Source organism: Brachypodium distachyon, chromosome 1 (genome assembly GCF_000005505.3).
Source record: "Brachypodium distachyon strain Bd21 chromosome 1, Brachypodium_distachyon_v3.0, whole genome shotgun sequence".
Lineage (NCBI taxonomy): Eukaryota > Viridiplantae > Streptophyta > Magnoliopsida > Poales > Poaceae > Brachypodium > Brachypodium distachyon.
Window position 1 is genome coordinate 55,156,008 of NC_016131.3, and position 17,905 is coordinate 55,173,912.

General features: G+C 40.1%; 1 protein-coding gene across 5 annotated transcripts; it reads left to right on the forward strand.

Annotated features, from left to right (window-relative positions):
* The first annotated feature begins 6,669 nt into the window (after positions 1 to 6,669).
* On the forward strand, positions 6,670 to 15,479 carry LOC104581709. 5 transcript variants are annotated; one of them, XM_024457737.1, is made up of 3 exons: positions 6,670 to 7,257; positions 7,320 to 7,546; positions 8,567 to 15,479. In XM_024457737.1, exon 3 carries the CDS (start codon positions 11,716 to 11,718, stop codon positions 13,219 to 13,221), a length of 1,506 nt encoding a protein of 501 aa, XP_024313505.1. In that variant the 5' UTR covers positions 6,670 to 7,257; positions 7,320 to 7,546; positions 8,567 to 11,715; the 3' UTR covers positions 13,222 to 15,479. The 5 variants fall into 5 exon arrangements, with proteins under 5 accessions (XP_024313505.1, XP_024313506.1, XP_024313504.1 ...); XM_024457738.1 differs by having other exon boundaries at positions 7,418 to 7,546; XM_024457736.1 differs by having other exon boundaries at positions 6,670 to 7,546.
* Positions 15,480 to 17,905: the final 2,426 nt, after the last annotated feature.

Below are 17,905 nucleotides of genomic sequence, written 5' to 3' on the forward strand. Positions count from 1 at the left end.
CGGGTGGCCCGAATCTGGGTAAAAAACGTGCGTGTGACTGTTCTTTGTTTAGCACGCCCTTTCAGTACTTCATCTTGCCGGCCCCGCAAGGCCTCATCAGCCGTGCCGGCGATCGCCCCTACCGAACTTAAAAGGGGGCCGTGACCGCACGCCCCCGGTGTAGGAGCACCGTGCGACGACACTATAGAATTATACTTTTTGGTGTTCATCTAAAAGAGAACTTCCAGTAGATCTTGCTGAATGAAATCCAAATGGTTGTGCTTCTCGCCTCTTCAGCTCACCTAAACATTTGCCAGTTACCCTTATGCATCTAGGTGAGCTGTGAAGATATTTTCTTTTCCATACTTTTTTTAAGTCTTTGAGTGGTATTCTTGATCAGACTGGGTGTGTTATGTAGGAGGTAGCAGACCATCCATGCAGGAGACTTCTAATAACGCGAAATGCTTATTATGTTGGGATTTGATTGTTTGTACTATTCTTTGTTCCTTATTCATATTTCTGTTAAAAGTTACTTTACCACTTCCTATCCAGTTAGTAGATTTTATATACATGTCATATTGTGATGCCTACTGATGCTTTATATATGTTGCTATTGTATGCTCTCCTGAGGTGCCCTTCTGCTTAATATCTTAGGTGTTTGCTTGTGTCCATGCTACCTCAGGGTACTCAGGATTTGTGTCGTCGCACGGGGCTCCGACACCGGGGGTGCGCGGGCACTCCTTTTGTAGGTTCGGCAGTGGGCTACGGGGATCGCTCTGGCGATCGCCGGCGGGACCGATGCGAAGCGAAAAATGCACCAAGAGCACTATCAAGGGCACATGCACACGCTTTTTACCCAGGTTCGGACCACCTTGCGGTGTAAAACCCTACGTCCTGCTTGTCTGAGCTTGTATTACCGAGAAATCGGCTGTTTACAGGGTTGCCGGGGGAAGCCCCCGGCGATCTCTTTTTAACTAAGTGCTTTTTTCTACTTCGGGCTATTACCGGTGTTGCACTACGAGTTGGCTCTATAAACGAACCAACGAACGAACTGAACCTTAGCAGAAAAACCCAACCAAAGACTGAACCCTTTGACCGTTGGCGGGGGTCCTCCTTTTATAACCAAGGGGATACCACAGGTGCCACGGTGCATGGTTTACAAGTGGCGAGCAAGGAGCTCGGTCAGCTCCTCCTCGATGCGCTGGCATGCATGCATGAGCGCCAACCCCGCTGCTAGGGGTCTAGGGCCTAACAAATAGGACTGGTCAGCCACTGTTCGCCTGACTAGACGGGTAACGCTCCTCCTGTTGGCTCATTAAATGCGCCGTGCGCCTCACTCCTTGCCCTGGCGAAACTGCACACTGGACGCCTGGCACGCGCCCACGTGGTGCCGCTGCTCTGCTCGCTCGGCCCCGTCCTCACGGCGGGAACCTGCGCCCGGGAACTCTTCCTCCCGGCAAGTGACTTCCCGAGAGGCGCCCAGGCGGGAATATTCCCCGAAGCCCCGCTAGCCCTTCCGGGCTGGTAGCTTGCCGGGCAGCCTGTACGTTGCCGCCCGGGGTGAGATCCTCCCGGGAACTCAGTGATGCGACCCACGCGTCGTGCAGCGGTGGTACCCCGAGTGCCACTAGTGTGACAATTTGGCCATGCTCGTGTGGACTATTTTTTTTTCCAACATCTTTTGCTTGATTTGGTCTGGTTTTGTACAAGTTCCTTCTCTAGCTTTCGGTTCTCCTTCTATGCTGTGGCTCCTAATATGTACTCTGTCAGGTCTGCTCGATTTCTCGCGTATGCAGTTTAAGTGCTACCAGTTCGTCTCTTTGTTGCGTCTCGCATATGCAGATTAACTGCTACTGGTTACTCTCTTTGTTTTGTCGTTTCTGCATATATTCTTTTACAGATTTGAGAAACCTGGCTGTGTGATGCCATTTTGAGGTGGGGCTGTCTTATTGGTAAGAGGATGGGGATTGTGAGGAGAAATTGGGACAGAGCAGAGGCAGGTAGAGGAAGTCAGGAAGGAGCGAAGGAGGACATGTCATGACGCAAGGTAATGATTTTGGTAGTACTGGACAATTTTGTGCGTGATCTCTCTGTTTTTCAAGTTTTTTGTGGTTACCAATTTCCTTTCATTACATGCTACTTTTCAAGAATAAACAAGGTGTTTTCTTCGACTGAACATTTTGTTTGCCCCATCATTTGAAATTTTTAGTCAGACTTGATGGTGATACAATGCTTATACCATTCATGCTATCTTTTTTTTTAGAAGTAAGTCCATTTTACCCCCATGAATTTATCGCAAAGTTCAAAAAATACCCCGAACTCTGCCTGTGGCGGCGCCATCAGTCTCTGGCCATGGCGATGGATTGTGTGTCATGGCAACTGCAAATCAACGCTCTTCAGTCATTGCAAACACACCAGCTCCAGCCCAATCATCCCCCTATTCAGCAAAATCTGGTGTCTACCCGCATTGCAGAGAAAGGAAGAAAGAAAGGAACAGAATCAAAATCAGAGGGCAAACAGCAGAGGAGAAAAGAAGAGCTCACCTCATAGAGCATCGACCTGGTAGAGGAGCCCGAGGTCCATGGCATTGCAGATTCGCTGCTGCCGACGAGGCTGACTGGGAGTTCGGGGTCGATGGAGCCCGAGGTCCACGGCATTGCAGATTTGCTGCTGCCGACGAGGCTGACTGGGAGTTCAAGGTGGAGTTGACAAGAAAGCTTACCTGCGGGACATATCGGACTGCGGGCGGCGGCAACGAACTAGGGTTCCGGCGGCGCAACGAAGAATTGAGGAGAAAGAGAGAGTGAGAGAGGAAAGAGAGGTGCACGGCCTTTGGCCAATTGACGGCGTGGCGGTCAAATGGGTCAAACCTGCCTACAACACAGCGAAACAGCCTCAAACAGGCCGAGGGGGGGTCGGGTGCACGGTTGGGTTAAATACCCAGTTTCAGAGTTCAGCGTGTTTTTTAAACTCCGCGATAAGTTCGGGGGGGGGGGGTTAAAATGGACTTATTTCTTTCTTTTACAAAGCCTGTGAAAACAGTGAGTACTGCCCCATAATTCCTCTGGCACATGAATTTCTGTTAAAGAACCTGCTTGGACCAATGGATTTCCACAGAATTATGTAGTAAATATTTTATTTCTGTGGGAACCATGAAAATTTCTTCACTCTAAATGATGAATTTAATTTGTTTCTAAAAATGTTGCCTGGGAGAATTGTACTTAAGTGTGGAATGGCGAATGCATGATCTTAATGCAGTTAAAAGGTAGCCTTAATGAGCAGATAATTTCCCAATCTGAATTGGTAGCAGAGACTTCCCAGTCCACCTCATCCTGCATGAAGCACTTATCGTACCATTGTTCATGTTTATTTTCATGCCTTCCTCGGTATGTGAATGTTCTTCATGGCAGCGTGTTTTCTTGCTCAAACCATGAGGAGCGCCGTGCCGCCGGCGCCTGCTTCAACTGCGGCGACATCGGGCATCTCTCCCGAGATTGCCCGAATGACCCCAGGGCGGGGCCAAGGCCTGCCGGTGGCGGAGCCGGCAGGGATGAACCCCAGGGGGGCGCGGTCAGCCCTGCGCTGGGCGGGAACGCCCACCCCGGGGACGTGACAGGGCACGCGCTGAGGAGCAGCGCGAGTCCGACTGTACTGGCGGCGACGAGCCGGGCTTCCAGGAGCCTCGCGGGGTCGCCTCCATCCATGGGGAGCTTACGCTCTCTCATCACACGCCGCGGTGAAGCGCCTCACCCGCGACGTGTGCGCGCTGTTGCCGGATGCGGAGCCGCAACAGCCGCTGAGGTGGTCGCACGTGCTGATCACCTTCAGCGCCGACGATCACCCAGCACGACAGTTGGGTTCTGGGGTAATATCCTTCGTCGTCTCGCCGATCATTAGCAATATGACGGTGACCAAGGTGCTGGTGGACAACGGAGCGGGGCTTAACCTCCTGTCCGCCGGGCTAGTGGAAAAGCTCCAGCTGCCGGTGGAGCAGCTGCAGCCCACCGACCCGTTCCGGGGGGTGAACCCCGGGATCGTACGTCCGCTGGGACGCATCACGCTGCCGGTTACCTTCGGGTCCCGGGAAGCGTTTAGGACCGAGCACATAGTGTTCGACGTGGCGCATACCCCGTTGCCCTACAACGGGATCTTTGGTCGGCCAGCGCTGATCAAGTTCATGGCGGCCACACATTGTGCCTATGGCGTGATGAAGATGCCGTCCGTCTATGGAGTCCTCTCCATCAGGTGCGACCTCAAGGATGCGGCCTGATGCGTGGGCGAAGTCGTCCGGGCCGCCGCCGCAGCTGACACCGGCGACGAGGATGCTGCCGGGGATGACAGCTTGCCGGGCGATGCCCCGGCAACGAAGAAGGCCCGCGCTACCCCACAAGGGCTTGCCGGGGGAGGCGCAGGCTCGAGCTCGCGCCCCGGCAAGGGGATTATGTAGTAAAGAACCTGCCTGGACCAATGGATTTCCACAGAATTATGTAGTAAATATTATATTTCTGTGGGAACCATGAAAATTTCTTCACTCTAAATGATGAATTTAATTTGTTTCTAAAAATGTTGCCTGGGAGAATTATACTTAAGTGTGGAATGGCGAATGCATGATCTTAATGCAGTTAAAAGGTAGCCTTAATGAGCAGATAATTTCCCAATCTGAATTGGTAGCATAGACTTTCCAGTCCACCTCATCCTGCATGAAGCACTTATCGTACCATTGTTCATGTTTATTTTTATGCCTTCCTCGGTATGTGAATGTTCTTCATGGCAGCGTGTTTTCTTGCTCAAACCATGAAATCTCTCTAGCAGCAGCGAGAGACAATCTTAGAAGGAAACATAAACACATGGTTGTCATGTCTGTTCATATTATGGCAGTTACCTCAGTCAATGAACGAGAATTAACCTGAATTGCATTTTCTCTCTTTTGTCCCTTTCCTTGATAAAATTTCATGGTCAAAACGTGGTCTTCAAGATCGTGTCAGTTTCCTGAACATTTTGAAAACCCATATGTGGTAACAAACTAATTAATTAAGTAAATCCTGACATCCTGTTGCTGTTGATCAGGACGGTTTATATACTACTTGGGTGTAGATTTCTAGCTCGCCTGAATAGGCCTGGGAGAAAGGGATGGGGGTCAAATTGAATCAATAAGAGTCAAGAGAGCTTTTCATGAAGGTGCAAGTGAAGTTACAAGCTAGATGCAGTATTATTATAAAATTTATAAAATCCAAGTAATAACACATTTTGCTTCCTACATTAGTGATACCTATTTCTTTCCTCAGAAAGCAACCCATGTGTTTTGTCTATCCTTTGTAGTTCTAGGGACAAATGAGAACTCCTTTCAATTCATGACTGAGCTACTAACCACTGGTGTTTCAGTATTTGCTCACACAGTTTGCATGCCTTCCTAGATTAGTGATACCTATTTCTTTCATCAGCAAAGCAACTCACGTGTTTTCTCCATCCTTAGTAGTTACCAGGACAAACAAGATTCATGATTGAGCTACTAGCTATTGGTGTTTGCTCACATTAAGGTCCTCCAATAAATAATAATTAGCCATTGGTTTTTGCTTGCCACTGTTACTATCCGCAATTTGTAATCTACATGTGTTGTGTGTCTGGTTGTAATTTTTAACTTATATATATTTCTTTGATGTGAAAAGGGATAACAGTAGTTAATGGGCACTTGGGCAGTGAACTGTGAGTAGTTGCCTTTTTTGCTTCGTTTTTGGCCTACCAGACAAATATCATCCAATAAAATGGCTCTTGCTGCAGTTGCATTGTGTGCTGCTGACAAATATCTTCTTCGATAGCGAGTAATTATGGAAGTAGTATCAACTGTCATCAAAATTCGCAGGCTCCGTTTGGCTTGCCAAGTCTCTCTCCTTTGTTGTTTGCTCTCTTGCTTTCTACTCTGCTTTGTTTGATGCTTCACTATGGTTGTTTCTCTGACATAGGTACTTCACTGAGAACACTAATTAGGACCAGTCAACAACAAGTCCCACAACAGCAGAAAGGTTGTTTCTTTAGCCATTCTCTCTTCTACTTGTTATTGACTCGTTGTCCTTATTTTAAGCCAATCCTTACACTGGTATGGGTAATGTTGCTGATATAATTTAAAGTATTGACCCATTAATCAGTGATCCACATATTGCTATCCAGTTCTCAGGATCTACTACAACACACTTCATAATTAGAACCACTGATTCGGGAATAATTAGGTTAGAGATCTGCTGCCCCGCTTATTATAAAAAAACCAAATAAAATTAGCTATGAATTATTACTTATAGCTTACTTATTCTTGAAGAATACACATTCCATGTATATACCCCCATTAAGTTTATTTTTAGTTATCATCCTCAAATCTATTCAGCGGTTTTTTCTTGTCTCCTATTCTTTCGTACCACTTATTATTGTTTCATCTCCCAGTTCATTATCAGTTTATTCGCATCTTATATCTTCTAGGTACTTTCTTATTTCCTATTCTTTCAGATCCAAAAGCTGGACTAGGAATTTTGTATTTTGTATTCTGCAGCAAGCTTAGGCTTGCATCAGCTGTTCATGGAGTTGTTTATTGTTATTTCTGAAGCAGCAGCATTGGTTTTTTTTTGCTGAAAACTGTAGGAGAGGCTTGGACAATATATATATTATATATATAACAAGTTACCCAGGTGCAGAATAGTTATTATGCATCCCGGTCGGTGCAACGAGCCGGATCCCAGCGCTCAGGATAATTTTCATGAACCCCTGCATAATTTTTCTTGTTTTCTTACGACCACCGCTTCTTTCCCCCGAAGCTAGCCTCACCTTTTTCCCACGACCCCCACACCCACTGCCACCCCCAAATCGTGTGTGTGCGCGGTTCGGGTGGAATCGGTGCGGCCGGCGGCGAGTGGCAAGCGGCTGCAGCCCAATTTGCGGCGCACGAGAGCAAAAGCGTGGCGGTGGCTCGGGCGCGGTGGGCCACGGGGGCCGGCGCGCCGGCGGTGGCGGCTCGGGCGGTGGCTGGTGTCTCGGACGCGGTCGGCCATGGGCGTCCTACCCTCTCCACGTCCCCAGTTTCTCTCGCCGCCGCGCCTCGTCCAGCTCCTCGCGCGGCCTCCTGCGCCTCCGGTATCCACCGACGCTGACCCTGTCTCTTTCCGATCTCCCAAGGCCAACCAATCGATTCCGCCTCGGCCGCCGACCGCCGCCATACGCCGACCCCCGTCTCGCCGCCGCTGGGCTCCGTGGTAGCATCCACGGGCGCTCGGATTCGGCTCCCATCTCCCCAAGGTAACCAACCCAACTGATTCCTCTTTCTCCTCCTCTGTATCTCTCTGATTTATTTATTTTAGGCAAGAATCACTGATTAATTCGAGCGCAATGGAGCCTTGCTGAATTCTTCATCTCCTTTGTTTCTTCAATTCTCGTGCACGGTGTTCTGGAGAGCCAGATCTGCCGCTCTTTCTCTTGCCTCCACCCTACGCTGTGAGCTTTCCCCGCCTGCTCGAGGTCGCGCCGTCAGCCGCCACCAAGTCACCGGCCACCGCCCCAAGGACCTCCGCTGTAGCTGTTATTCGAGGTTTTTTTTCTCTTCCCCTTTGTGCTCTAAATCCCCTCACCTTCCTCTTCTCCACTCTGGTCTTCTTGCTCTGCGCTTCCGTAAAATAATTTCATGTGAATTTGGTAGCGGGGCATGGCGTCAGGCGTCACCCCCAACTAGAGGAGGATAGCGGTCTCTCTGTGTTGTGGGATGGGCTTATCTAATCTCATATGTTAAATGGAGCTTCAACTCTCCGTTCCTGATGGATTACTGTTGGTTCAGTAATGCTGTGATGTTTTAGTTTTCCCACTGATTAACATAACTTGATTTTGTATTTGATAGGGGCTTGCTGCACTAATTTTAAGTTCCAGTTTTTTTTCAAACTATGAGTATCATCTGAGAAATCATTGTAGCTAGTGCATGGATAGTCAAGTGTGAATGCATTCTAATCGATATACCTTCTTTTTTTATTTCTCAGATGATACTCATGATATATGTTGAATCTTGAATTTTATTACAGATGTGCTTTCTGTCCCAAGCGAAAAAACTGTAGCGAAAAAGCGCTCTGTGCCAATTTTAACGCCTGATGCCCCAAACGTAACTTTGTTACGTCGCATGCAGACTGGGAGGAAGCACGCTCGGCTGGGTCAGGCGCGGGGTATTCTGCACTAGGGAGTGAAACAACGCGACAGGAACTTATATATATGTTAGATATATATATATATATATATATATATATATATATATATATATATATGTTCGGAGGTGGTGTATATGTCCTCCCGCCCGAATATATATATATATATATATATATATATATATATATATATATATATACCTATGCCCGAATAATTGATAGAATATAATTTGAATATGATTGAAAACTGAAAATAATAATAATAATAATAATAATAATAAATAAATAATAATTAAAAATAAATAAATTTATGAAAAATATTAAATCTTAAGATCCATCGTTAGCATATATTAGGCATATAAGACCCATCATCAGCATACAAGATCACAAATGCATGAGATCCTATGATTTATGGTGTGCAGACAAAAAATAGCCGAGGAAGCATACAATAAGGCTGCAGTGTGTCGTGAACACTATCATTAAAGCGCAAGACTACTCCCAGGACGAAGGAAGCCACGTTCGTATGCAACCAAAGTGTGAAGTGGCAGCCAAAAAACCTCATCTTCTTCATGCATACATGCACTCAAGAGGCTATAAAGAAGATGCATCATGACCAAGAAGAAAGGAGAGGTAAATAATGCATGGGAGCACTATTTGAGCCAGCCATATTGCCTATAAAAGGAGTCTCTTGCTGCAACGGAGGACACACAACATCGCTGAGAACACAAGCCTTCAGTAGCAGAGAGAGTGAGCAGCTAGCGAGCAAACTATCTGCTCTCTAGTAGTGGTAGTAGTAGTACCTCTTCCCACTGTAATAAAGCCAATATAATCAAGGCAGTGTAACATAAGGACGGGAAGGTAGTAAGGTAATTACCTTATCTTTGTGTAAAACCTTCGGGAGTTCCCGAAAGGAAAAACCATATGTAAGCTACATTGTGAAATGAAGTAGTTTAGTATTTCCCTTGGTCTTGTTAAATGTGTTTATACGGGTGGGTGCTTATGCTAGGGATCCTGTAGGAGAAACCTCTGCGTGTAGTTCTCTGTTAAGCCTCTCGTATGACGTTTGAATGAGAACCTTGTAACCGTAGAGAAGTGTTCCCTTCGGATGGAACTGCTTGGGAAGACGATAAGAAACCACCCATATAAACTTGTTTAAAAACACCTAGGGAAATAAACTTAGCTACTCCTGAAGCAATATAGTGAAAAATAGGGTGAGTACTGAGTAGGATTTTTACACCACTGCACGAACCGTCGGTAGCTCCGTTGGCCTCACCAGCCTTAAAAGATCATGTAAAAGATAATCATAATAATTAAATATTAATCAAACATATAATTTAATATTAGTTGATATAACCTGAATATTTAGTATCTAATATTTATATAAAGTATTTATGGTATCAGAGCTAGGTTTAATCATTGAAAGATTAAAATATCTAGACTTGAAGTTAGCGCAGGTAAAGTTATCAATACTAAAGAAAATATTGACATCAGGTGCAGAATAAATCCCTCTGAAGATCATATTTGGCATACTGCTCATAGTCAGCTAAATACAATTGCTGATCTGATATATAACTTTTTTATATCTTGGGGAAAAAGGCAAGATAACTTAGATAAAAAATTTGAATTTATACTTAAAGAATACCAAAAACTCGCAGAAAAATACTCAGGGTTGAATAATAAAATTGATTTTGTTCTGCATAAACTAGAAGAAGCCAAAGCAAAACAGAACATAGTCTGCAAGAATAACGATTACGTTAAAGAAGAACTCTTATCCATTGGAAAAAATATTGGACATTGTCTAAATAAAAATAGAGACCCTTTACCAAGCGCTGAAACAAAACAAGAGATAACTGAAATTAAAAGACTAGTTCAAGAAGTAAAAACCTTGATCCTCTCGTAGTTTGCACGAACGAATATAGCGAAGCATTAGAAGAAGTAGCAAAATATTTAACGCCGCCAGTTGGCTTTTCTGACCATGATTCTCCAAAGGAAGATTCAAAAATAATAATAAGACAAAATAATACAATCCTTCAGTTATTAATTCAGATTTTAGATAAAATAAACAACGATCAAAGTAACAAAGATATTGTGTTAGCATCATCTGGAATAATTGCATCACCAAGGAATATTAATTCAGAAAAATGGACTTATCTAAAAGCCTCATTAGAAGAGACAGAAACCTCCAGTTAATAAGGCAAGATTCAAGGCCTCTAACAATGATGCATAGAATGTCATGTAGCAAGGCTGATGACATTGGGAGTTTAGAAGAAGTTATAGACTTAGAAAGAGATTTGGAAAGGTATCAAAAGGATACACTGAAAAAATTAAAGCCACAGCAGGTGTAACACATGGGATTGTTTGAAGGAAGAAGTGGATTGTATAGAATATCCAAAGAAGTAGAGTTAAGTGTGTTAACACATCCAGTTGAATTAAGAATTGTGAGCAAGAATATTGAAAATGAACTAAAATATTGTGGGTATAAATATATTCATCAAGGTATGTATATCATAGGAGTCAAAGGAATGACAAGAAAGAAATTAGGAGCGAATGTATTAATAACACTATTAGACAAAAGATGTGGATTAGTAGATAAAGCTTCATTAGGCTTCATGGAAGGAGACATGAATGAAAATAGATTAATAACCGATATAGCCCCAGATTTAATGATGCCTGTGAAGGAATTTATTGATAAAATGAGTTTTGGGTTCCGGACTAAAGGATATGAAGAATTTAAATGTACAAATTTATTAGTAAGTATAGAATTTATAGGAAGACTAACTAACAAAAGCCGCTCTAAATATAGAGTAAATGTAGATGATGTAATTGAAAGCATGCAATCAAAAGGTATAAAATTCATGAGTCCTCTTAAAATAAGCTCTGAAGAAAGAGCAGGAGAAGAATGGAAAATAAGCGAGCTAATAGAGAAGAAAGAATTAAAGCAACCTAATAACTACATAAGCTATCAAAATTGTGAAGGAACTAGTAGCATTAGATTCACAAATTATAAAACCGCAACCATGGATGATACTGAATCTTTCGTTTCTGAATCAGAGTTTAGTGAAAATAAAAATAGTGGTGCATCTGAATACATGGAAAAGGCAGATTTAGACGATGAAATAATTCATTACGAAGGAAAATTGAAACATATAGAATGTGAATATAATAATTCTATGACAAAAGATTGGCCTAAGATAAGAGAAAAGGAATTGGTTTTCATTAGAGAGATTGCAAGACTTAAAAGATTAAAAAAATTGAGAAAAAGCATGCCATTAGTAGTTCAATCGTATTAAATAACAATATAACGACACAAGAAAATAAGGTTGGAAATAGTAAGAACAATAATACGATCCAGAGCCACAAAAATATAGATGTAGATGAAGAGAAGTAGTGGGACATAAATAATAAGTTATTAACAGAAAGTTATGAAGAAGAAGAAGAAGAATTAATGAAAGAATTGCTTAAAGAAGATGAAATTTTTGATGGGTCTGAGGAATATAGTGATTTTATAAACTCCCTAGATGAGGTGGGTTTACATAATTTAGAAAATTCAATGGAAGCTATGTAAGTACAAATGACTAGGAAAAGAAGAAGAGCATATGGTGATAGTTCAGTAAAGAGTGAAGGAGCAAGAGAGAGACCTACCAGGGCAGGTAGAAAATGGCCCTTAGAAAAAGATGACTTCCAACCAACTTATATTCCTGGACAATACAAATATATGGGATCTAGGAGAAGAGATTTTGAAAAGCCCGTACAATTTCAAAATTTTAGGAATGATGGGGCAATATTAAATCTAGCAGCCCATGACCCGGTAGATTGGCCTAATATAATTAGCATATGGAAAGGTTTAATAGTTCAGATATATATACAAAATCAGCATAATATAGGTAATAAGGTGGAAGATATGATAACATATCTTGAAAGTTTTCTAGGAGAATCTGCAAAGGTTTTATGGGAGCAATGGGTAGAGTCATATCCTAATCAATATGAAGAATTAAAAAGGGCTAGAAGTAATCCCCATAACTTTGCCAATATTATATCAAGCATAATCATAACAGAAGATCCAGATATGGGACATACCACATTGCAGAATGAGAGATTGAGAGAAATAGAAAACTTAACACTAACTAGTTGGAAAGGTATAAAAGAATTTTCTCAGCATTATTTATACAATGCTACCACTTCTAAGCAAGGATATAATAAATGGGTAGTTGAAAGATACTTCAATAAATTACCTGATCCTTTAGGATCTATAATATTTGAAGAGTATAAGAAAGAATCAAAGGGAAATGTTGCAAATATATCTCAGGCCATAACATTTGTATTTAAACAACTAAGAAAGGTATGTACGAATATACAAGCTCAAAGATCTATGAAAAAATCAGACTACAATTTCTGCAATAATATTGTTCAAATACCACTAACCTATGGAGAAAATAGGCATAGAAATAAAAAATATGACAAACCACAGAGGAGAGATAATAGGAACTTTAGGACAAAGAAAATATATTTCTTAAGAAGGTCTGATAATAGAGCTCCTTATCTACATAAGAGAAATGTAAGAAGATGCGATCCTAGAAAATCTTATGATAAGACATGTAGATGTTTTATATGTAATTCACCAGATCATCTAAGTAAAACATGTCCTAATAAAGATCAGAAAAGGTACTCTAGTAAATATGAAGAGCAAGAAAGAGTGTTAATTATAGATAGCGTTAACGAGAATATCCTAGTATGTGATGAGGAAATAAAAGATGATGAGTCGATATATTCAATCATAGAAACAGATGAAGTAGAAAATGAGACTTTAGAAGATAAATCGAGCGAAGATGAATTAGACCTAATAGACGATTTAGCAGAACTAAAAATTGAAATGATGAATCAAGTACATTGTGAACACGATGGGATTAGAGGTAAATGTGATTATAACATGAAATGTGCCTTTTGTATATATTATCCAAGCCAAGAAAATAGGTCCACATGCAGCTTATGCTTAAAACAAGCGTGTGCATCTTGTTTAAAGGCTAGAAATCAAAGTTGGAGACAGGAAATAGAATGTGAACCAAAAGAACGAATATGATCTAGTAGAGTTAGAAACTTAGAGAACAGAATAAATAAACTAGAAGCAGAACTAGAAGAAATAAAATATAATTTAGAAAATAAAAATATTATTAATAATCGAGATCAAGAAGGTAACATTATCAAAAATGCAGAATTAAAAGAGCAAATGATCACAGTAAAAGAAAGAAAAGGGGACATGTTAATCCAGCTAAAAGATGCTATTACTAGTTTTGGAAACAAATACATATTACGTTTACCATTTAAGGAAGTGTTAGGAATAAGAATTCCAGTCAAAATAATATTAAAACCAAATATTTCCTATAAAATATTAGCACTATTAGACACAGGGTGCACAAAGAACATCATTCATGACAAGTATTTTGCGAGATGTCCTGAAATAGTTAAAACTATAGACAACGATAAAGCTGAAGTCTCCACAGACATGTCAGGAATACAAAAGATTCACAATCAATTGGCCTATATTATTGAATCTTACATAAATGGAACAAAATATATTATAGATGAAATTACAATTAGAGATTTGTCAGTAATAAAGGATGACATGATACTGGGTTTAAGATTTTTACAACAATCTTTACAAACCACTATTATACATGAAGAAGGAGTTACATTCATCCCATATCAAGATAACGTTCCATACATATCTGAGATTATAAGACAGAGAAAATCCATACAAAATGCAGAAATATCTAATATGGATAAAGAATATAGTGCCAATGAAGACCCTCTTGAAATCTGCAAAGAAGAAGAGCTTAGTAATGCCATAGAAGAATACCATATAGAAAATACATGTACAGAATGTATAGGTTTACAATCATTCTCACCAAATTGGTATAGAGATATAAAAACCAAGAAAGATATAGACAAAATAGTGCAAAAATTAGAAGACATACAAATCATTGGAGAAATACCAATGAAACATTGGGATAAGAACTCCATAGTCTGCAAGATAAATATTATCAATCCTGATTACATAATTAAGTCAGGACCAATATAAGCTACTCCTAAGGATGTAGAAGAGTTTAATATGCATATCGAAGAGTTACTAAAATTAAAAGCTATTAGGGAAAGCAGAAGTCCTCATCGATCTGCCGCCTTTATAGTAAATCATGCTGAAGAAGTCAGGGGAAAATCTAGAATGGTTATAAATTACAAAAGACTTAATGATAATACGGTAGATAATGCATTCAATATTCCAAATAAGCAAGAATGGATTAATAGAATACAAGGAAGCAAATATTTTTCTAAGTTTAACCTAAAGGCGGGGTTTTGGCAAGTAAAAATGGCCAAGGAATCTATTCCTTGGACAGCTTTTACATGTCCTCGGGTCATTATGAATGGCTAGTTATGCCTTTAGGATTAAAAAATGCGCCCGCTTTATTTCAAAGAAAGATGCAAAATATTTTTAATGAAAATCAATCATTTATATTAGTTTATGTAGATAATTTACTGGTCTTCTCATAATTTTACAAGGAGCATATTGCTCACCTTGAAGTCTTTTTTAGGAAGGTAGAACAAAATGGGCTAATATTATCTAAAAAGAAAATGGAGATTTGTAAAGAGAAAATCAATTTTCTTGGGCACGAAATAGAAGGAAAAATACATCTACAAGAGCATATTGCAAAGAAAATTTTACAATTTCCTGATTCTATGAATGATAAAAAGGTTCTACAACAATTCCTAGGGATTGTAAACTATGCAAGAAATTATATAGGTAATCTAGCAAAACTAGCTGGACCTTTATATGCTAAATTAAGAAAGAATGGCCAAAGGTATTTTAATTCTGAAGACATAAAGTTAGTCAAGGCCATAAAAGAAAAGGTCAAAAATTTGAAACCTTTAGAATTGCCATTAGAAGATTATTACTTTATAATCGAAACCGATGCATCTAAAGTTGGTTGGGGTGCTATATTAAAGCAAAAACCTAATAAGTACTCTCCGAAGGTAGAAGAAAAGATATGTAGGTATGCCTCAGGAAGTTATAAATTAAAAACAGTAAATAATATTGATAGAGAAATCCTCGCGGTAGTCCATGCAATAAACGTGTTTAGGCTATACTTGGGATTTAAAGAATTTACAGTACGCACTGATTGTGAAGCAATATGTAGATACTATAATCAAATCAATAGTAAGAAAAGTTCTACTAGAAGATGGGTTTTATTTGAAGATATCATAACGGGAAATGGATATAAAGTTGTTTTTGAGCATATTAAGGGAAAAGATAATTGTTTACCTGACATATTCTTCCGTTCATCAATCTTGCAGGAATGAAGCGTGGGTTGCTTCCCAATGGGGTGGAAGTATTTACCTTTGGAAATGAAAACACACTGAAAATATTTCCCCCGAATACATTTAAATTCAAACCTAAGGGACATATTGCCCTCGATGAAATTTAAGAATGCATACTTGACAATTTCTGGTTCCAATATAATAATAAAAGAGAAGAAAAAGGCTATATGTTATCAATTCTGAATAGTCTAGCCGAATATTTCAATATGATGAACAAGAAGTTACCAATATCAACAAATATTGCAGTGTAAGAATATAAGCCATTATATGTACTATTTGATGGAATCAAACTTGGAATATATATGACTTTTGAAGAAATAATAAAAGAAAAGCTAGACGCAAGGAAAAGGAAAGAGGATATTACATGGAAGAAATATTTAGATGTCAATGAAGCCTTGAATAGAGCAAGAAGTATGATATGAGAAAATTACTACAGAGAACCAAAAGCCAAAGAATATATCCAAAAGTTCAAAGGAGTAGATAAGGATATTCCTTCTTCGTCAAATATAAAGAATATAAAGGAAGAAACATTAATTTTAAAAAAAGCAAAGGAAGAAGAATCTCCTAAATATAACACATACAAAGACTGCTTAGTAAAAGGAGTTGATCCTTTGGATTCTGAATATATAGACATGAAGATAAACGAAACATTAGAAGACACTTCAAAGTTATGAACGGAAGTGTTAAAAGAAGAAATTTTAAAAGAATTACGACTTGAATTTATGCAAAAATTCGAAGAAATAAAGAAAGAGTATGACCTAAAATATGACCTGACTCTTTCAAAATATGAATTCAATCTTTCAGATGATGATCACATGGATATTGCAGGCCATGGGCAGAAACCAGAATTTTAATTGATATTACTATCAATTATTCGGGCGGGGAGGACATATACACCACCTCCGAACATATACACTTATACCCGAATAGTTGATAGAATATAATTTGAATATGATTAAAAACTGAAAATAATAATAATAATAATAATAAATAAATAATACTTAAAAATAAATAAATTTATGAAAAATATTAAATCTTAAGATCCATCGTTAGCATGTATTAGGCATATAAGACCCATCATCAGCATACAAGATCACAAATGCATGAGATCGTATGATTTATGGTGTGCAGACGAAGAATAGCCAAGGAAGCAGACAATAAGGCTGCAGTGTATCGTGGACACTATCATTAAATATTAATCAAACATATAATTTAATATTAGTCGATATAACCTGAATATTTAGTATATAATATTTATATAAAGTATTTGTGGTATCAGAGCTAAGTTTAATCATTGAAAGATTAAAATATCTAGACTTAGAAGTTAGCGCAGGTAAAGTTATCAATACTAAAGAAAATATTGACATCAGGTGCAGAATAAATCCCTCTGAAGAACATATTTGGCATACTGCTCATAGTCAGCTAAATACAATTGTTGATCTGATATATAACTTTTTTATAACTTGGGGAAAAAGGCAAGACAAGTTAGATAAAAAATTTGAATTTATACTTAAAGAATACCAAAAACTCGCAGAAAAATACTCAGGGTTGAATAATAAAATTGATATAGTTCTGCATAAGCTAGAAGAAGCCAAAGCAAAACAGAACATAGTCTGCAAGAATAACGATTACGTTAAAGAAGAACTCTTATCCATTGGAAAAAATATTGGACATTGTCTAAATAAAAATAGAGACCCTTTACCAAGCGCTAAAACAATAACAAGAGATAACTGAAATTAAAAGACTAGTTCAAGAAGTAAAAACCTTGATCCTCTCGTAGTTTGCATGAACGAATATAGCGAAGCATTAGAAGAAGTAGCAACATATTTAACGCCGCCAGTTGCCTTTTCTGACCACAATTCTCCAAAGGAAGATTAAAAAATAATAATAAGACAAAATAATACAATCCTTCAGTTATTAATTCAGATTTTAGATAAAATAAACAGTGATCAAAGTAACAAAGATATTGTGTTAGCATCATCTGGAATAATTGTGTCGCACCCGTGGCACCCGGGGTGCCACCACTGCGCGACGCGTGAGTCGCGTCACTAGGTTCCCGGGAGGACATCATCCTGGGCGGCAGCTAGCGGGCTGCCCGGCAAGCCACCAGCCCTGAAGGGTTCGCGGGGCTTCGGGGAATATTCCCGCCTGGCCGCCTCCCGGGAAGTCACTTGCCGGGAGGAGGGGTTCCCGGGCGCAGGCTCCTGTCGTGAGGGCGGGGCCAGGCAAACAGGGCAACGGCGCCACGTGGGTGCGCGTCAGGCATCCAGCGCACAGTCTCGCCAGGGCGAGGAGTGAGGCGCACGGCGCATAAAATGAGCCGACAGGAGGGAGTTACCCGTCTAATCAGGTAAACAGTGGCTGTCCAGAGCTAGTTCTTAGGCCTTAGACCC

Coding starts and splice junctions, on each gene's coding strand:
- LOC104581709 (XM_024457736.1), top strand. CDS start 11,716: ATGACTAGGAAAAGAAGAAGAGCATATGGTGATAGTTCAGTAAAGAGT.